The following is a 21,881-nucleotide window of genomic DNA, read 5'->3' as shown; positions in this document are numbered from 1 at the left end:
CGATGGTGTTCGCCAAACCAACGCATGTCAATGCCCAGTCTTCTGCTCCTCCAAGCAATGGTATGCGAAGCCTTAGCCAGAGCCAGATGGGTTTGAGCAACGTAATGACCCCAGCTGCTGGTTTCCTAACAAGTCAGCATCAGTACCCCTCTTCTTTTTTTCATCAAAGCGGCGCTTTACCAAGCCATATAGGGGCTCAAAGCTGCAGCATTGGTTACCCAGGTCAACAGCCCTATGCAGGTCAGAGTCTTGAACGCCCAGTCAAAGCAACGACTATTTCCATCTCAAGTGGCTAACAGGTACCAAAGTAACACGATGTTATGGATGCGGTGGCGACATACAGAACCCTCCCTTTGATGTTCGAGACGTTCTTGTTATAGTGTATAGGGACATTCGCCAATATCGTGACCGGTATACAGGCCAGCTACATTGCACAGGTGCACCACAAAATGTGCATTTCCATCTTCGCATTGCCTGCGTGAGAGCGAGATATCCTCATTTCACGGGAAACTGCATTTCGGTTCCAATGGAATTCGCAGTAAGATTTCGTGTGGAACACGTTAATAAGCTTATGTCAGAGTTTGGGTGGACCCCGTAAGTATCCTCTTCGTTTTTGACCAAATTTAGTTTAAAGTCAAATCCGGACGAGGAAAGCTTTTCTGCCATTAATGGAGTAATGGAGTGATAACTCAAATAAAGGAAATTTTATTTCATGCTCTATTCAAAGGGTGGGAGCGAGAGGCTCCAATACAAACTGGAATTCCTTCAAATACTTTCAGATTCTCGCACACCTGAAGAGATTCACGTCTGACATCATTGAGCCAATCACGATTATTTGCTTTTATAGTGGGTGTTTGGAATGAAACATAAATTAAAATTTCCATGTATTACTTCACTACTTCATTAAGACCTTGACGTGACTGGGGTTAAGCATGACCTTTAAGGAGGCTCTCGGCAGTTTTTCTAGACTTAGGGTGGAAGTTTTGAAATTACAATCTCGCATAGGGGATAAACTTCGATATCCTTCACACTATGTCATCATTTCAACATATGACCAAAGTTACTTTTCTAATCGGTTTCTAAGCAACAACTATTACCATAGCAACGGTAGCGTATAGCTTCTGATTTACTTGTAAACGCTCTCACAGATTTTTTTCTAATTTCGCCTACAAGTTGTCTAGATTGAGTAGTTTAAATCGTCATAAAGTGTCTGACTAGATTTTGAGATAATCGACAATGTTTAAAATGAGAAGCTATGCGCTACTGTTGCTTTGGTAATAGTTGTTGCTTGTAAACCGATGAGAAATTAACTTTGGTCATGTGTTGAAATGATGACGTAGTATGAAGGAGATTGAAGTTTATCTTCTATGTGAGATTGTTATTTCAAACCTTCCACTTTAAGCCAAGAAAAACTGCTGCGAGCCTCCTTAAACACTCCTTGATTTTGCGCATTTGTTTAATTGGCCTCTATTACTAAGTAAACTCCATGCTGGATCAATACTACAAAAATTTCACGGTGCCTCTAGACCTTTTTAGTTGAATTTTTTAGCTTTACTAAAATTTATATCTTAGCGTGCATATCACAGAGCGATATAGTAATCACTTTAAAAGATTGTGGTCATCTAACCAGTTTTGGAGTTATAAGCACTTTAATTGTTGGTAGTTTTTATTTTTTAACAGTTGTCAAGGAAATGACTTAAATGTCTTGACTAATAATTGGGCATTTGTTTGGTGCTAGTATTTTAGTGTCAGCTGGCAAGGAGTGGTCGTATTAATCCAACGGGTAAAATGGTCTCTGTCGAAGGGTCTAACAAGACATAAACGCAAGACCTATGCAATTACTATGGTTAAAAAAAACTTATTGGCCCCATTCTTCTTCTGATTAAAAGAGATCTGTATTCGACACCTCGAAAATTGTTTGCGAACTTGTCGAATTTGTAGAACAGTCGTAAGTCTTAGTAACCGGTAAACAAAACGCTATGCCTCAAATCGTTGTCGTAAGCGTAGTCGCCCATCACATTTCGATAAATTGAAGTTATCATATATCCATCTGGAGAAGGATTTATAAGAATTGAAAACAGTTGTTCTTTCACGGTAAATGGAATGTCACAAAAGAAACTGAAAGCGAGTGGCTGATCTATCAGTTCAAGATAGAACATCGACGGCAATGTGGTAAATTACTGAATGTTTGGTTTGAAACCTTCATCTATCGATCAATAATACGCACCTGCGTAGCCAATCAGATTGCGAAGTTGCTGTTAGCCAGCCACTTGTTTATGTTACATTGAATTTAATGGTGCACACACAAGAAACGACGCCTAATTTGGTGTCCAGGACGTTTCTTAGGCCAGTGGTACATTTTTTTCTCTTTTTGTTTCAGTTATCAGTTATTTTCTTGATCGTTAATAGTAATTTATACATTCATTGTTTCCCCTCGAGTTGGGGCTATTAAATGTTAATGTGGCTTAAGGGAATATATGTTATTAATGTGTTTTTGGCAAAAATAAATAATAGGAAGTTTAGCATCTGATTGAATTTTGTCCCAAACGTAACTTACGATGACTAATTACCTGTTAATGTTAGCATACTTTTAAAGTAGTTTGTACCTTTGCAAGTACTTCTCGGGCACGATCTATCGATCGATAATTCGCAGCTGGATAGCCAATCAGATTCCGAAGTTGCCGTTAGCCAGCCGCTTGTTTATGTTACTTTGAATTTAATGGTGCATACACAAGAAACAACGCTTAATTTGGTGTCCAGGTATTACCTTTCAATTAAACAACTAAGACAAATATACTATAATCTAATCTATCCTTATATTTCTTATGGCATATTAGCTTGGGGAAGTGTATACAAAACACATATAAGAAAAATTCAAGTGAAACAAAAACATATTGTAAGATTAATATTTTTTGCCAAATCATTTGGCAGCGAAACAGAGAAAGCCAAACCTTTGCTAAATCTACTAGGCCTTCTGACAGTAAATAATATTTATCGCCTACAAGTGCTGAAATTTTTACATTCATGGCATAAAGGCCTCCTGCCTGAAGAGTTCGACAACATGTTTCAATATGCTAGTAATATACATGGCTACAACACAAGATATGCGGCTAAGCATAATCTTTATAAGCCGAACGTAAGAACTAATGTAGGTAAACAATTAATCTCCTTCATGGCAACCGATATTTGGAAAGACCTCCCAACCCCTTTAAAAAAACTCATACAAAGTGTGTCTGCTTTTCCGAAACGAGTATTACGTTATTTACTGTCAGAACAACAAATGAACTAATTTTCTTTTATGCTGACCTCGTAACATACGTTAACTTTTTACAATTAATAAGTTCTTCCTTCCTTTTACTTTTCCATTTTTTTTTTCTTTTTTGCTTGCTATCTAGAACCTAAATTAGCCAGGGAGCTAACAAGATAACCAAATGGTTCATTTAGCTTGCTTGCTTTGCACATTATTCTAACTAATAATTAATTTAATTCAATATATCACCGCTAAAAGATTGTAAGAATCAACATGTAAATTGAAAAAAAAAAGCACAAATAAAGATTATAAAGATTTCTAAAGCCAGTTGTACATTTTTTTCTCTTTTTGTTTCAGTTGTCAGCAATTTCTTGATCATTAATAGTAATTTGTACATTCGTTGTTTCCCCTTGAGTATAAGATTCGTCCCGTTGGGGGCTATTAAATGTTAATGTGGCTTAAGGGAAAACATGTTATTTATGTGTTATTGGCAAAAATAAATAATAGGAAGTTTAGCATCCGATCGAATTTTGTCCCAAACGTAACTTACGATGATTAGTTACCTGTTAATGTTAGCATACTTTTAAAGTCGTTAGTACCTTTGCAAGTTCTTTTTGGGCACGATTTCAGGTGTACATTTTGTCGACAGTTAAAGTATTATTTGACGTTTACAGAAAAAATCGAAGCGTGAATAAAGTTGTTTTCAGTTGATTGGTTGATAGTTTCGACCGTGTGTTGAACTCAAGATTGCCCATTTTATAGATTACCCGTTTTAAAGATTCCCGCTTTTAAAGATTTCCCGTTTTAAAGATTCCCCATTTTAAAGATTCCCGCTTTTAAAGATTTCCCGTTTTAAAGATTCCCCATTTTAAAGATTCCCTGTTTTGAAGAATCCCACTTTTAAAGATTTCCCGTTTTAAAGATTCCCCATTTTAAAGATTCCCCGTTCCCTTCCCCATTCCCTGTTTTAAAGATAGCCCCTGTAAACAGTGCCATTGGATTGAATCTGACTTGAACTGTTTTAGAGGGAATGTGCATACAAGCTTAGTTCAAAAGATCATCTTCTTGGCGGGGAGGGGTCAGAAAAGTTTTTACTTTCATGATGGGGGAGGCGTAAAAAGTTTTCCTTAATCCTTGAGGGGGGATCCAAAAGTTTTCAACATTACATTTTCCCATTTGCCAGCCCCCCTGCCCTCCCTCCCCGTAAATAATGAACACTCCCTAACGATTTTATAATCTCATAAGTGAGCCTCTCAACCCACTATATTAAGTGCGATTCTCTCCAGGTTTGAACAACAGCAGAACTCGGAAGATATTAATTTTTTTAAATAAATATAATTGGTACATCTAGCTATTGTTTCAAGGTATCCAGATGGAGTTTATATTTTAAAATTATATAACTAGTCGTGACAAATTGCGTGACATTTCTTTAACATTTAGGTTTGATTCCTAATGAGCTCCCCGTCTAGCTGCATCAGGAAGTCAAGGGTGGCTGGCCACTGATCATGTGCAATGGGTCCTGAGCCAATTAAACACCATGCAGCCAGATACCATGCTTTTATGCCCTAACGCCATCGTCGATGTCCCAAATGAAATGGTCAGGAAAAGTAGACGTTTCAATTTTGGAACCCTGAAGTGACTCGTATTTGCCCTCAACGTTGGCAAAACACACATGGCAAGACCTTCATTGGTGGGGCAAACAACTCAGGTAATCACTGGATTCTGGTTGTTGTCGAGCTGAGGCCATACAAGCGAATCATCTACTGTGACACGTTGGCCTGGGAACCTCCATCAAACATCCTAGAAATGGTGAACACCTTCACAGCCCACATACCCAGTGTAGGACGTTATGAAGATGTTCACCTTTTCTCAGCTTATTCCCCTATGGCCACTGGTCAGTTAGGCCATTTGTGCGACTGGCGATGTCGCAACTACCCATTGCAGACGTGTTCTGATATCTGTGGAGTTATTGTGTTGATCAGCGCAGCCCTGGCGGCGTTAGATAAGTCCCTTTTTCAGTACCTGATTGGCCCACATGAAAAAAAGGCAATACATCTTCAGCGCCCGACTCAACATGCTCACTATTTGAGACGTGTCTTGATGTGTTGGCTCGCTGAAGGCCGCATTGACATCGATTACGTGCTGCTGCAAAATGGTTGGCGCGATAACCTTCTTCCTTCCTTGCCTTCGCCAAGACACAGCTAGCAATTCCAAGAGAAGGCTGAAGTTGTTGGAAATAATCACGCCTCCTACGATATATCTCTAGAAGCAGCGAAGGGTGATTCAACGTCTGTGGAATGTTCTCCTCCTCGTACTTCCTACGCCCAGACCTCCAATGGCGCCTCGTCAAAAATAGCATCTTCTTCAGCTAAGGAAGCGCATTCTCCCGCAAATAAGGTTCCTATTCCATGTAAGAAAAGGCATATTTCGGGGACTTCACCATCTTCAAAGAAATTAAAGACGTCAACTGAAGGAACACATTCTTCAAATTAAATGAACATCCACGTGCTGCAGAAGAACCTTGGTCTTCTACGTCCATGGGTCCATTGCCTGGTACTTGGTGTGGCAGCAGTTCAACGGCAATACCATCCCCCAAAACAGCCACTTCCCCTAAAACAATTTCCAATTCAGGGAAAACGCCCACCATGAAAACTAATTCCAGTGAACAGCCATCGACAAGTCCAAGGAGTAACACTGCTTCGACACCTCCATCTCCAGAAGCAGATGGTCAGTCCTCTCAAACTTCAGCGCAGCAACCAAACAGTGCCCTGAAATTTTCCAATGTGAGCACTGTGGCTTGCAGTTGAGTAGCCGAAACTGCCTACACAAACATAAAAGAGGAAACACACAGCGACCCATGACATCTCTAAGCCTATTGTAAGGAAAGCAAACAGGTAATTTGTCCCGAATGCAAAGGAAAAGAATCAAGGTGAGTTAAAAGCTCTATATTTTTTTGTTACAATGAGAAAAATCCCAAGGCTAGGAAAGAGGAAAAGTTGATAAGATAAGAGGACTTATAACAACAAGTGTCTGTTAAGAGCCGAAACGTGAATAGGGAGTAGTCAATGTGCGAAATTGCAAGCAATGCTGTCAACCCAGAGCTTTATAATTAATAACATTTCACAGGTATTGTTTAGATTTAAAATCTACTTTTTCAGGTAAAAGTGCTAAATGGAATATGCCGAGTAGCGAATCAGTAAATTGTTAAGGTTACTTTAATCACATTTAGATAGTTGAAATAAATCTTCAAATGGTTGAGTAGAACTGATTAGAAATCACCCCGAATCTGTTAAAATGCATCACTTATGGTGTATTACACGGAAGCTAATGTTTACTTAAATTTTGAATTTCTTTTCTAGCGTGGCATACTCTCATGAAATGGCACAGGATTTGATTCAGTACTTAAATTCTTGCCACCGACATGGCCTAAAGATTGAAACTGTGACACTCAATAATTGGGAGAAATTTGTCTAATGGAAGCAAAGCAAGGAAAAGATGGGGAAAAGTTGGTTTGTGAAACAACAAGGTGACCGAAGAGCAAAATATCACAAGACTTCCTGGTTCTACTGCGACAGAACTGGCGAGTGCGAATCCAAAGGAAAATGAAAGCGGTCATCGAAGTCCCAAGGAACGTCGAAAACTGGTTGTTCGTGCCCAGCATTCATCACTGCAAGGACGGATGCTGCCACTGGAGAAGTAACGGCGGAGTTTTGTTTGACTCATGTGCGTCACAAAAAAGGACATTGCGCATAGCCGGATGTCAAAGGAAATGCGCTCACGCATTGCTGCCAAATTAGCACAGGGGGTCCAAATGAATGCCATCATGGACTACATAAGGGACAGCCAAGCTGGTCCTCTTACCAGAGTTCACCTGACGACCCGTTTGGATCTGCACAACATCACCTGCATGCAAAAAGACCAAGATGATGCAAACAGTATCATGTATCGGGTGGCAGAGATAAAGAGGGAGGGGCACAATTCTGTCCTTTGTTTTAAGAGCCAAGGAGACATTTCAAGCCACGCCGGCATTGAGTCCAATGATTTTTTGTTGGGAATTCAAACTGAATTTCAGCACGACATGTTTGTCAAACACGCCACATAGCTAGTTTGTGTGGTTGCCACCGATGGGACAAATTGCTACAATTTCCAACTGATCACGGTGCTAGTGATTGAACACTATGATGAAGGCATCCCAGTTGCATCGCTGATTAGCAACAAAGAATCGGCCGATGTCCTTAGGGTGTTTTTTGAAAGCATCAGGGAGAGATGTGGGGACGTGAAAACAGAAATATTTATGAGTGATGATGCAGAAGCCTACCATAACGCATGGGCGTCTCCCTTCTCTAGGCCTGACAAGAAGCTCCATTGTAGCTGACATGTTCATCGGAGTTGGCGGCGCAAGATAGCTGAGCACATCAAAGACAAGGAGCAGCAAGCAGAGGTCTACACCGCCTTTAAAGGCCTTCAAAATGAGACCAGCGAAGCCGGATTCTGGTGCTTCTTGCAGCACGTCCTACCATGGCTGAAGGGTATATCAGAACCGATGGCTAGCTACTTCGAGAAGGAGTATGCCAGGAGACTTTGAGAATGGGCGTCTTGTTCCGAGTGGGGACACGTGGAAATACAAACATGCAATGTTCCACGATGACTCAACTCTTGAAGGTTGAGAATGAATGGAACAAATTATGCCGCAAGTCACAGATGACGATGGGGACTCGCACGTACCCAGCATCACGTTTATGGACAATAGCACGGTTGAAGTAGTTGCTGTTGGTGAAGTGCCAGATCAAGAGGATGAATACGACACTGACTCGGGCAGCGATATGGATGATGACGATCACTACTCCTACCCCGACACAACAACACTCACCAGGTCTGGTCGCGCCATTCGCGCTCATTTTCGCCTTGACTTGTAGAGTTTGCACGATCTTGCTGGCGTATCTAGGAAAAAACCGTTATCATTAGCTGCTGAAGAAATACGCCTAGCTGCTTCATTCATTTATTCATTCATTCATCCATCCATCCATCTGTTATCTCTGCCCACTCTCACTAGTGAGCAGCATTTGGTATTTCAATGGATCGCGCTGTGAGGACTGTGCTATTAGAGTTGCAAAACAAGTTGTAAAATGAGTTAAAAGATTAGAAGCATGGCGGTCTATCCACCCTGATTGTAGTTCATGCTTATAATCCCCACTAACCTATTGATAACGCAACGTTTGGATTGTTGAGCTAACCCGTACTAACCTGTTGAGGATTTATATTGAAATCATTTTATGTGTATGTCACCTGTGGAGTTAGTTACAGAAGCAAGTTTTCCTTTGTTTGTTGCACGTTTACAATTTGTTGTTCATTTTAAGGGTTTGTAAGGCCAAGTGCTGACGGTAGTGTCTATGACTCCTCAACTCTGAGAAACAAGTAAGTAGAAAAGCCCGGGTCATAATGAATTAAGCCTAGTGGTAATTTACCTTCTTGTTTCTCGCTATAAAGTCCGCTTTTTATTTTACATTAAAATAATTAGCAATAAATACGATTCTTTCTTCGCCTTGGCTAAAGTACAAGGCCCGTAGGTTGGTTTTGATTTTCTATTTAAATGACTTAAAAAGACGCATAGACGCGCGTAGGTATCTTAATGGATGTGGAGATGTGCGTTCGATAAGCAGCTTTTTCCCATCGATGCGCTCATGTAATTCGACAATGTGCTTGCACTTCATTCACATTCACATGATATTGCTGGTGCTAGTGTACGTAATTGTATGCAATTTTGTGCTAAGGCTCGGATATAAGGCATCACAACACTACATTCCATTCGTGAGAATCGGCCAGTTCTACCGCAAAAACCGGGTCCATTAGGAATGACAGCCTTGCAAGAAAAATCTGGCTGGCATTTAGCATGAAGCTGCGGCATTTCTCTTTTCTCATTCTTTTTACTCATGATGCGCCATAATGAGCTTCGTGATAATAAAACAATCTGGTGGCGATATCCCTACAGTGCCCATGCACTACACGCCCAAAGTAATTCAAAAAATTATTTTACGGCGGGGTAGGCTCCAGGCCATAACCCCACCCCTGGCTAAAACAGTTTCATTGATGTTCACACAACTAAATTCAAGAAAGGAAAGCAGAGAGCATCTCAAATGGACAACAAAAATTTAAGGTGCTAAATATGTTGTGTGCATTTGATTTTGATTTGTTAATTACAATTAAACAATGTATTGTATTGGTTACTGTTATGCCACATTCTCTGGCCCCTTAGTTACTCGAGTCTAATGGCTCATTTTCAAGATCGGTGGAGAATATCTAAATTCGTTTAAGAGAAAAGAATTCCACTAAAAATTATGTGTCAACACTATTTTCAAACGTAATACAGCAGCTTAAGCTGTTGTTAACAAGAAATCACAAGTGCTGTAGACGAAAGTTAACTTGTGATGGGTGGCCAAGCAGACTCGCACGTTTACTCGAGTTTTTAATGCAAGAAAGTAACGAATAGCGGTTGTTACAGTGTGCTGTTTATGAATGTTGGTATTAATCTAATGAGTGGCTTGGTTAAAAAGAACGCCTATTAATCATTGGCACTATTCCTTATAGGCATTGCAGTGGATGCAAAAAGAAAAGAAGTCTTTGTTTCAATAGTTTTTTTGACGGGTTTCCAAGGGTGGCGCACGGGAAGCCCCTTCTGGTGATTTATTTTTTCACTACCGAAGAGTCACAGAGGAGGATCGCTCGACATGTTGGATTGAGTACTAGTTTGATGTTGGGCATCTACAGACAACTACAAGATGTGTGCTCTTGAGATCTGCAAGAGAGACCGATCATACCATTCGGAGGGCCAGGAGGGGTTGCAAAATGTGATGAGAGCAAATTCAATCACAAGCCGAAGGTAACATTGTCAATTCGATTTCAGTTTTTATATCACTGTGTGTTCACGAAAGTCATTTGTTATATAAACACAACACGCGATCCTGGCGTTAGTATATAATGCTTGAGGGATGGGGTGTAATATATTTGGAGACTACGTCCAAGTTCAAAAAAATATCTTCCACTAAACAGATTAGAAAAATTAAAATTAACATTATTCGACGTTCCTGTGTATCTAACATCTCAGGAATGCCATCGAAGGAGATTTAATTGTTCAAACTCAATTCTTTTAGCCACTCATTAAACGTTCTTTTGCATTTGAAAAGAAGTGGGACCTCTCTTTTGAGTCAGAATTTTATTTCATATATTAATAGCCAGTAGGTATTTGCCGTTGGGGAGTCCGAGGACATCGAGAGTCCCGTGCTGATTGGTGAAAACTGTAAGTTTAATTTTTTTTAATTGAGGCCTAGCTATTGCTTGCTTAAATATTAATAGTTTAAGTGCTCATATTGACAGGAGAAAGCAGATTTAACACGATGACAAAATAATAAACCAGACACAATATTTTGCCTCTCCGGTATTATGAAAGAAAATATGAGTGGGTAACCAGTATTGGTCAAACTATTAGTAGTAACAATGTTGTGGATTTTCACTCTGGTTGAGAAGTTTATTTCATAATTTGATTAGGTTTGAATTTGTAAAGAGCTCTGGCTCCAGCATTGTGCCTGTGCAAGTACCAACAGGCCAAGAGAGGAATGCTTGTGTTATAAGACACATCTCAGGCCAGGGACCCTTGTATATACGAGCTTTGGAAGTTCTGAGTTGTAAAGAGATGATTGCTTAATTTTTTGCAACTGAAATGTTAACTTTTTGTCCTATCACACAAATACATTCCAGCTTTCTTTCGTATTTGGCATGATATAAATATTGAGGCTTTTTTTGGCGGAATTGAAATATTTTACGAGCATCTCGGTCCTTTTGCCTGATCTTCTGCCTTGCTGTCTGCTAAAGAATTAATTATGCACTCTCTAGAATAGGTGACAAGTAATAACAGGCTACTTTCTCTAAACAAGCTTCCTTTGACTTGTCATTCCTATGAATACTGTATTAAAGCTGAACAAACAAAATGCTCCTTCTTGGCCAGCTTAAATTTGTAACATCCATTTAGTGTTTTATAATGTCTTTTAAAGATCAAACTACCATTTTTATAGCATCTAAATTATTCTCCTTGATATATATTATTTCAGAGTGAAGACGATGACAGTCTGGTTGCTAATGACAAGGACATCAGGGATTACTTGGAAGACGTACATTGCTCCCTGTCTCAAATGTTATTGCTGAACCAGGTCCCAGGGGCACAGATAAAGACATTGCTCCCCCCATCAAGCTTACAGCAAAGTCATGTACATTTGCCATCCTCTGATGTTTACCAACCTTCTAGTGAAGGAGATACCACAAATACCACGAGTCAGTCTAAAACATCAAATGAATTGGCCAAAAAGAGTGATTTTGATGTCCTGGTAGAAATGTTTCCCAACTTAAAGCAGGAGCGAGTCCAACAGGCTCTGGAAAGTGCTGGTTCAGATTTGGGCAAAGCCATTAACATACTTCTTGAGGAAAATCATACAGGTGTGTTTGTGCTGCTTTTAAGTTCTAGGGCAAATAAACGTTGGGATTCATCAGATGAATAAAACAATTTGTTTGGATAATGGCAAAAATGTTTGATATTGTTCGTCTCATTCTCACTGGCAATCTGTACACCTTTAATGTAAACTTTGAGTAGATTGCTAGTGAGATATGCATGTTACATGTTAAATATATAAATAAACATCTACCAAGGTAACATAAATTGTGTTCTATTATTTCTTCACATATATCTTTCCATCTTTTTATGTATTTTTGGTTTGCTTCTTGTCTTTTTCCACCCTCAGTTGCCAATTATTTATCTGTAATGTATCACTATCAGCTGACGACCCTAGCTCATTAACCCTCAAGGCATAAAACAGTGTATGTGGTATCATTTGCCCAGTTAAGTTTCAGTATTTTTCTTTTAGTCTATTCTAAAATGATGTAAAAGGTCACAATTTTAAAAAAAATATATCAATGTTGTCAAAATTGTCTTGTAGGCCAGATTTCTTTTATCAAGACATTAGGCATTAGTTTTTGGTACATAAGCAAGCAAGCTTATGGATATAGAGGGGAAACTGTAATTTAAAGCCTTTATTATACGTATCACTTATGTAGCTACTTAAAGCGCCAAAGAAGATGAGGAGTGGCTTTGGGATACACCCTTAGCTGCAATAGTGAATGCAAAGGTTCCAGCAAACTCTCTCAAAGCATTTACTGAGGAGGCTGTGATCTTGATGTAGAGGTGGATGGGAAAACAGATATTTTGAAGCAGATGCCGGGATAATATAAAATCCCAGTTTTGACATAATGCTTGTGCATTGAATGTGCAGACGAGCTAGGAATTGATGCAGGTGGTGTATCAAGGGAATATTTCCATCTGTTGATGGAAAGATTAAAGCAGGGACCTGGTGGATGTCAACCGGGGTACCTAGTACCAATCCACAATAATTATTATGATGTTTTGTGTGGTGGTTTGTTCATCCTGGCGGGCAAAATGATTCTTCATGTCACCTCGAATGACTGTGGTGGTGTTCCTGGAATTTCTTCCGCTGTAGTCTCATATGTAAGCACTGGAAGTCGAGATTCAGCAGTGGACTGTATTACCTTGGAAGACATTCCAGATCCAGATTTAAAAGAAAAGCTTATCCAGGTTTCCTTCATTTTGAATATATCTATGGTTGCAGGAACATTCAGCTGTAAATTTTATAATAGATAGCAGGTCATGCTGGGTGTGTAGGTTCAAATTGTGTCTGGTGAGTTCATTAGTCAAAAATTAAAAAGGAGTACACAGGATAAGGTGAAATGTGTTTCATGTTTTAAGTCTCAGAAGAAGGAAGATGCCCATTGAGAGAATCCTATTAGTTTTATTCAAACAACAGTCTTGGCACACAGTAAAATAATGCCAGAATATGTAATGTATCTCTTTTAAAAAAGTCCACTTTTTAATACTTTTAAACCTTAAGATACAGTTATGGTAATATTTGTTTACTTCTTAATGTTTCACTGTGAACAGCTTCGTCAATGCAAGAAAGAATCTTTGTCAAATTCCCCAATTCATCAAGCCCCATGAATATCTCAGAGCTGCTGACATCTGCTGGCTACCCTCCTGTTAGGATAACAGAGAATAGACGATACCTAGCATATGAGTGCATTTTACTTTATGAAGTCATCACAAAGTGCATCCCTGCCTTAGATGACTTGGGGAAGGGACTGGCTTCTGTGAAAGTGTCACAAACAACACTCCTAGATTTACTTGGGAGACTTACATACACACGCACGCAGGCAGACAGACATACATACATACATACTTTATTCCAGAAGCAGACTATATATACAAATAAAACTAAGAAGAAAAGTACTTCTAGAAAAGGAAGTTTGGAGGTTAGCCCTATGCGAAAAATTCCCTCAAATAAAAGAAAAACAATAATAAGTATACATAAATCAAGATCTTTAGAGTCGAATATTTGAATAAATTTTGAGCTTAGATTTAAAATGCTGAAAGCTATCAGCTTCCACTATATCACCAGGTAGTTCATTCCATAGTTTGACAGTTCTAACAAAAAAAAAGAATGTTTACAACAATTGAGTCGTGCTGGTTTGACATAGAGCTTGTATTGATAATTTGCCCTTGTAGACCGAGTTGTGGCGAAATCAAAAAAGTCTTCAACTTTTAAATGATAAAATCCAAAAACTATCTTATAACATTCAATTAAAGATAAATAAGTTCTACGTTCGAAAAGAGTAGGCCATTTTAGTAATTTGCATCGGGCTTCATAGGACATATATCCTTTGCATTGGTTTAAAGCAAGTCTTGATGCTCTTCGCTGTACATTCTCGAGGGCATGGATGTCCTTAACAAGGTAAGGACACCAGACAGGTACCGCGTATTCCAGTATTGGCCGAACAAGAGATTTGTACAACATAGAGAAGACATTAGTATTGGCAGCGACTTCCTGAGGTTCAGCAATGTGTGTTTCCTCCACACTCTGATAAAGTTTATGTCATGATGTTAAAGTCACATATGGAGTACAGAGAAACTGCTGATTCCTTGAACCAAAGAGCTCAGCAGTTTTTCCTACAACACCTAGACGAATTACACGAGAAAGGTGATCCTGACATTATGGCTTTCTTAAATTATATGATAGTGGTTGTCATACTCACTGATAATTGTTTTAGGATTCTCACTTGGTGTAAATGTTGATAGTTTTCTACAATAATAATTTAATGATTAAGTGAATATGCTGATAGGAAAGAAAATTTTGATTTACATGGGAACAAGGACTAGTAAACAAAATTGATGTTAGATTTTCATGAGAAACAAATTCCCCCCAAATTGGAAGGAAGTTAAATTATAAACACAGCATGCCTCCCTAATTAGCTGTATCACAAACAACAATTCAATTCGATTCAATTCAATTCAATTTAATTTTTCACACGTATAATGAGATTCAGTACAATACATAAAAAACAATAAACATTTATAATACAAAGGAGGATTAAAAAGAATTAGGATAAATTTGTTTGCCTTAGTGTGAGCAGTGCCCAAAGGAGCATGCTGCTTTCGAGTTGGGCACAACAGCAACAACAACAATACTTTATTTACACACGATTTAGTTTAAGGCAATAGGTTTGCTTGTGGGGTCGTGTTTACACTAATAACAGAAATATGTACAGTAATAATATAAGGATGATCTAGATGTAATTTATTGAACAAGTCCTGGTGCGGCCGGTGGACAAGCTAGTGCTGCTGGAGGCGTCATGAACATTTGTGTTATTCAAGTACTTTAAACATGGTTTTAGATTTAGTCGCTTAAGTTGGACATTACCCGTCGTTACTGTTTTTGCATTTCAAGCTGCTTGAATTATCTTAGTTAAAGGCTTAAGCTTTGTACACCTTTAAAGGGGCCGGAATGTTAGCCCTGAAACGCCTTTTATCTATTTTGTTTTTCGGCTGATTTAGTTGTTGCGATATTGTTTGATTACGTTAATATTTGCTGTTAGTCTTTGCGCATTTCGTGTAGGGTCTAGTTACGCATTAAAACTAAGTTAGCTACTTTGTCAGATTACACGCCTATTTGGTTCAAAGGTCACTTAGGTTAGTTGCTATCGAGAGACGTTCGCTACACTATCCTCGCTATCGGAAGAGCTAGAGATTCCTACACAGCTATGCTACCAAACCTTGCCAGGAGCTCTACCAAAGTAAGCAACTTTAGCTGTTCTATCTAAATGTTATTGATTTGATTATTGTCGTCATTTAGCTCTATTTGATTCCATTAAGAACAGCTGTTCATGACACGTTGTAAGTTGTATCAGATAGTAGATTATTGTTACATAACGCTATCTTTGTTAATTGCCTTCTTTAGTTCAAACAACAATACAATGTAATCATCAGAACTCAGCTGCACCGCTTAAGCAAGCTAACAAGTAATAAAGTTATTGGCCATGTGAAGAAAACCTATGTGTGTTTTGTGCGATTGCTTGTCCTTTCCTACCATATGACATCAAATTGAACTTTGAGCATTTCAATGTAAGCTTCGACAAGATATCCTGTGAACCTCTGCAGGTCACACCTGGTACATTTTACGGTGGGGCTACGCCCCTTCCTGTAGCCCCACACTTTGAGACCTTTTACACGAACAGTTCCTACGAGCGTACGCAGGGGCTACACACCTTACGGGACGGCTTGGTGTTACAGATACTTGTTACATAAATAGGCTGTCTCTTTTACACAAACAGTTCCTACCAGTGTACGCAGGGGCTACACAGCTTCTGGAACTGTCCGCTGTTACAGATTATTCTTACATTAATAGGCCGTCCTGACTTTGCTATATACAGCTGTTTTGATAACGGTTGTCTAAAAAAAGTGTAAATATGTATGCCACAATGCCGAAAGGTAGTATGGGAAATAACCAATAAATTCCAATAAAAGCTTAGAATCCATAATACCTTGACTGTACAGCGAAGACTTGAGATGGCGGGATATATGGATTCTAATCTTTTTTGAAAATTTATTGGGTATTTCCCAGACCACCTTTTGGTATTGTTGCGTACTCTTTTACGCTTTTTTTTGGACAACTTTTGTCGAAACAACTGTAGACGTTTACCACGGCTATGATCACTTAATGCTTCACATATCTAGGTAATTATTGCCTATCAGCGGGCCAGCACACCTAGGCCACAGCTTGTTTTCTTCTGCTCCATTGTGTCGCTGCATTTGCAGTAGCGATGCAGCATTTCCACCATTACACACTGAAAATTTTTCAGCTGCCTTAGTTTTGGGTGGAGGCGTCCTAGTCCACTCTTTCATCGTGCTAGAACGGTTGAAGGTATCCTCCCACCTTTGCTGGGTGCAGTTTTATTTTGTTATTGTTCTCTCGTTATGTCATATTTTGCTAACAATTAATGGCCACATGTATAGCCAAAATATGCTGTAATGACCGCAACAACAATCAAACGTTCCACATTTTGAGTTCGTTTAATACAATAAAGTCATGAAGAAAAACAGCAAAACAACTTAACGGCGAAAACGCCTAAACGGAGAAAACGGAGCAAACGATGTAACCGAAGTAAAGGAGGTAAACGAGGTAAACGAGGTAAACGATTCAACTGAAAAATAACAAGCAAAATACACGGGTGTTACATAAGCTAATTAACAACAAAGTAAGCGAAAATGATGCCTAAAACGACAGAAACGAAAATAGCAAATACTTACAAACTATGGAGCGGCTACAAACATAAAAGATGAAAACTTGCCAAGAACAGCAAAAATATGAAATACACCGAGAACAGCGTACGTCTACGACTCGCCGTGAACAGCGCAGTACTAGTAGCAAAAAAGAGGCCGACAACAGTAAAAACAGGACTATGGGAAAAAATGTGTAGCAAGCGCTAAAGGGTGCTAATGAATAGAATAGGCGCGCCAGAAAGGCGTAAATTAAGCGCAATGAAAATGCAATTGGCAACGCTAAAGTCGGGTGTTGATTGCGCATTGACAGATTACTTGCTACATTTCCGGCTCCTGAACTTTAAGGAAAGTTCACAAATAGATTCACTTACCAACTAGAAGACCTAATACTGTAACTAGGTTCCCAAAAATGTTCCTTAAAAATGTTCAACAAAGAGTCATGAAACTTAAATCATCCAAGTTCAATGTTCAGTCATTTCACGGTAGTACTCCACTCTTGAGGAGACACAGTTTGGTAATAGGTCTTGATAAAATGGTAGACGTCGTTGCAACCTTGGGAGATCTTATAAATCCATCCTTTCCTGGGTGGACTTCAACGATACGTCCCAAAGGCCATTGACCTCCGCGAACTCTCTCGTCTGCAATAAGTACAAGATCACCAACAGCAAAATTCCGACGTGGTTTGATCCATTTCTGTTGTTCTTGTAGAGAGGGCAAGTATTCTGCTAGCCATCTCTTCCAAAAGACATCGGTGAGGTACTGGACTTGTCTCCAGCGATTCCAACAATACAAATCTTCCTTCATGAACACACCAGGAGGCAAATTCAGATTTGATCGCTGAAGAAGCAGGTGATTCGGAGTCAAAGGTTCTAGATCAGTGGGGTTATCACTGTTACGAGTTAACGGGCGGCTGTTAAGGATCCCTTCGATTTCGGCCATCAGAGTACGCAGGGTTTCTCCAGAAATCAGTTGTTCACGTAGAAGACTTCTGAGGATCTTTCGTATGGAGCGTATGACTCGTTCCCATACCTTTCCCATGTGAGAGGCCCCAGGAGGGTTGAATTTCCATTCGATATTCCTCTGGTGAAGGAACGTCTTGATTTTCTTCTGGTTCCAATTCTCTAACGCTTCCTTTAACTTTCTTTCTGCACCCCGAAGGTTGGTTCCATTGTCGCTCCTTGCAACCTTGGAGTTTCCTCTTCGGCTGATAAACCTTCGTAAGGCATGAGAATCCAGTTTTTCTGCCACAAACACGAGAGAACATATTCTTCTCCAAAATGGCCGACGGACTTGTGATGTTCCATAATGAGCAATTTCGAAATATGATGATTGTGTGGCAACAACAACTGGTGTTTTGACCCGTAGGCCAGTGATGCGTTCTCGAGTCTTCCGCCAACCCTTAACATCCCTTCCTTGTCAAGAAGTGGCTTCAACTTGTAAATAGAACCAAGCGAGCCGGTATTTCTCAGCATAACTTTCTCTTGCCTGGTAGACTTTGAACTTCGGAGGGCATCAATTACCTCAGGAAAGGACACTTTCTGCACGTAGCTTATGATCGACCTCTCTGCGAACTTCAAATTCTCCAGGGATAATTCTCCAGGCGGATGCGGAACATCACGCTCGACCGTGGGGTCCCCCTTGAAATGGAGTTTCCTTCGGATGTAATCCTTGAATTGCAAGATCCGGGCCACCCCCTTCTTAAGGGCATACCACGGGGAAAATCGCTGAATCATCAGGTCTAACATGCGCACGTCTGTCACCTTGGTTACTTGATTCGCTTAAAGTTGTCTTTTAATCTCTGGATCTTGATCCGAAATTGGTGCCAAAGGATCTGGGAAGATTGGCCAAGATGTTTGTTCACTCCACAGGAATTTAAGTCCTTGAAACCATCTGTCCTGACTTAGCAGTCTTTCACCTGTCAACCCCCTACTTGCATCATCAGCAGGGTTCCTGTTTGAATCCACAAAGTTCCATGGAGAAGGCTTCGAACCATCATGAATAACTGCTAATCGGTTCGCAACAAAGGTTTGGAATCTTTTGTTTTCGTTCCGGATGTACTGTATGTGTACGATGTACACTGCTGTAGAGTCTGTCCAAAAGACTGATTTGTCAATGCTTATATCTAATTCTTCTCTAAACATTCGGTCCAGTCTGACTGCAAGTACTGCTGCTAATAGTTCGAGCCTAGGTATGGTCATCGGCTTGACATGAGCCAAACGTGTTTTTGCTGTAACAAAACTGCAGTGGATCTCTTTGGCTTCGTTGATGAATCTCAAGTACGAAACCGCACCGTACGCCATCTGCGACGCATTAGCGAAGTGGTGGATCTCTGTAACTGCTGGAAAAGCAAAATCAATTGGCTTAAAGCTGCGTGGAATCGCAATGTACGAGAGCTTGGGCAGTTCTGAAAGCCATCCGTCCCAGCGTAAGCTTTCGTCTTGACCTATGTGCTCGTCCCAGCCATAGCCTTTCTTGCAAAGGTCTTGAATCAGCTTCTTCGCTAGAAGAATAAACGGTGCCAGAATACCAAGCGGGTCATATACAGAACTGGTTGCGGACAAAATGCCTCTGCGAGTTGGGGGCTTGTCTCTTGCAGTAATCTTGAAGGTTAGCATATCTGCATCCACATTCCATTGGACCCCTAGGGTACGTTCAACCGGAAGGACCCCAGCATTCAAATCGAGGTCCAAGACTGACGACGCTCTCTCGGACCTTGGGATACTATCCAAGACATCTTTGTCATTGCATAACCATTTTGTCAACCTGAATCCTCCCTTGGACAGCAGTTCTGTGAGTTCCTTTCTCAAATTTCTGGCCACACTTGAAGACGCCATGGACTTTAAACAGTCGTCCACATAAAAATTCTTTAGTACAGTGCTGATAACTTCTGAGGAGAAATCTCCACTCTGGTCTTGAGCAGTCTTTCTGAGGCTAAAGCTAGCGCACCTTGGTAAAGACGTACTCCCAAAAAGGTGTGCCTCCATCCGATATTCGATTGGCTACTTTGATAAATCTTCATCGGGCCACCATAAAAATCTCAAGGCGTCATGATCTTTCGGATCTGCTCTGACTTGGTGGAACATAGCTTCCATATCAGAAACCAGGGCCACCGATTCTTGGCGAAATCTTTCAAGTACCCCAAAGAGGTTATTGGTTAAATCTGGGCCATGCAACAGTTGGTCATTCAGGGAGACTCCTCGATAACGAGCGGCACAATCAAACACAACTCTGAGCTTGGCCTTGTGAGCATGCTGAACGGCGTGATGAGGCAGGTCCCACAATAGTTTTCCCTTAGGGTGAAGCAGTTCTTCCGGAACTTGTCTAGCATAACCCTTCTTGATGTAGTCGTTAATGGATGCCTTGTACGATGCAAAGAACTCAGGGTCTCTCAAGAATCTCTTCTTCAACAGATACAACCATTGTTCAGCTGCAACACGATTATTAGGGAGAAAGGGAGGTATGTGTCTCTAAAGGAAGGGCCACTTGATAACGTCCTGCAACTTTCTGAACAGAATCCTCCATGATCCTAAGCGCCCTCTGATCTTCAATGGACATGGACACCTTGGAACTGGATATGGAATCTGCAAAATAATTCTTTCAAAATTGATTCAATTGTAGTAGTAAAGGATCTTCTTCACTCCCGATTTCTGATTTCACAAAGTTCACATGAAAACTGCTCTGTCGCTCAACTCTCTCAGCCGGTCCTATGAGAGTCCAACCTAACAGGGATCTGATAGCGACAGGCTCTCCTCTTCCGCCACGCCTTTCGTCCATCACCCAGAATGCTTCAGGAATGTCACATCCTATGAGCAACTTGACTTCCTTGCTTTTGAGCTCTGGGAATTCGATGTCACTTAGATGGGGCCATGAGTTCACGTCTCCATGTTTAGGAATACTGCTTTCAGATATGTTTAGGTGGTCGACAGTCCAGGCTTTTGGTACTTCCAGACTTGAGTCACTGCGAATTGATTCGATAGACAGCTGCACTTCTAGGCCATTTTTCGGACTGTTCCTCATTTCTTGAGTCGTCAAGAAGAAGTTTCTTGGTTTTCCCTCTAACTCCAACTGCTCAACCAAACTTCTGTCGCAGAGAGTTACATCAGATCCGTTATCCAACAACGCGTAGGTTTTGATCACCTTGTCCAACGGTTTGCCACATACTCTAACGGGGACGATCCTTAAACGTACTTTATTGGCTAGATTTCTCTTTGAATCGTGCTCCCTGGCCCCAATCACGTGATTCTGAGCAGCAATGATATCGGAGCGGGCGTTGTCGCTACCACTGGGATCTATTGCAGAATGATGTGCTGCTTGGGAAGACGAAGAGGTCGAGGGACGATTTGGAGGATGCAAAACTGTCATGTGCTTCATACTGCAGCCTTTGACGTAACAGCCACTTCTTAGCATACATCCCTTGGCCATGTGACCGACTTTAAAGCAATTCCCACGGAGCTTAGCGTCACGTATTATTTTAATACGATCACCATACGACTTCCTCTTGAATTGTTCACAGTTCCACAACTGATGCATCCCGTTGCAAACGAGACATTTTCTTGGAGTGGAAGTAGTCTTGTCTTTGATAGGCAGTCTCTGCTCCTCCCTTGCTCTTTCATAACGTGGAGTAGTAGCTTCTAGATTTCTGGGACTTCCTTCAGTCGCAAGGGTAGTCATCTTCGTCGCTGTGCTTGGATGCCTCATACTGGGGTTACTTCTCTCCTTTCCCTCATTTAACAAAGCTCCAAACACTGGATTATTGGCAACTCGAGCTTTAGTAGTGACAAACTGGGAGATATGACTGATTTTGGGTCGCTGAATACTATCTGCAACCTCAAGCCACTTTGTCTTCACGTGAAACGGGAGACTATTAACAATTCGTCGTAGATTGTCAGCGCTATTTATTTCCTCCAAGTATCCAATAGATTCCAGGCCATTCGTACAGTCTCTTGAGCTTGTCTGCAAAAG

General features: G+C 40.5%; 3 protein-coding genes and 1 pseudogene across 3 annotated transcripts; 1 reads left to right on the top strand and 3 right to left on the bottom strand.

The window, feature by feature from the left end:
* The first annotated feature begins 7,935 nt into the window (after positions 1-7,935).
* Positions 7,936-14,435, top strand: LOC146459404 (uncharacterized; annotated as a pseudogene).
* Positions 14,436-17,396: 2,961 nt separating this feature from the next.
* Positions 17,397-17,957, bottom strand: LOC146459403 (uncharacterized). The gene has a single exon (XM_085089526.1). The coding sequence runs from the start codon at positions 17,955-17,957 to the stop codon at positions 17,397-17,399; it is 561 nt and encodes a 186-aa protein (XP_084945652.1).
* A 740-nt stretch (positions 17,958-18,697) lies between these two features.
* On the bottom strand, positions 18,698-19,903 carry LOC146459402 (uncharacterized). Its single transcript, XM_085089525.1, has one exon. The coding sequence runs from the start codon at positions 19,901-19,903 to the stop codon at positions 18,698-18,700; it is 1,206 nt and encodes a 401-aa protein (XP_084945651.1).
* A 15-nt stretch (positions 19,904-19,918) lies between these two features.
* On the bottom strand, positions 19,919-21,590 carry LOC146459401 (uncharacterized). Its single transcript, XM_085089524.1, has 2 exons — positions 20,639-21,590; positions 19,919-20,346 (listed from the first exon to the last, which is right to left on the bottom strand). The coding sequence occupies exons 1-2, from the start codon at positions 21,588-21,590 to the stop codon at positions 19,919-19,921; spliced, it is 1,380 nt and encodes a 459-aa protein (XP_084945650.1).
* Positions 21,591-21,881: the final 291 nt, after the last annotated feature.

This window comes from Pavona decussata, unplaced genomic scaffold (genome assembly GCF_977016875.1).
Source record: "Pavona decussata unplaced genomic scaffold, jaPavDecu1.1 SCAFFOLD_219, whole genome shotgun sequence".
NCBI lineage: Eukaryota > Metazoa > Cnidaria > Anthozoa > Scleractinia > Agariciidae > Pavona > Pavona decussata.
The sequence above is the reverse complement of the archived record's forward strand: the minus strand, read 5'-3'. Positions and strand labels throughout refer to the sequence as shown.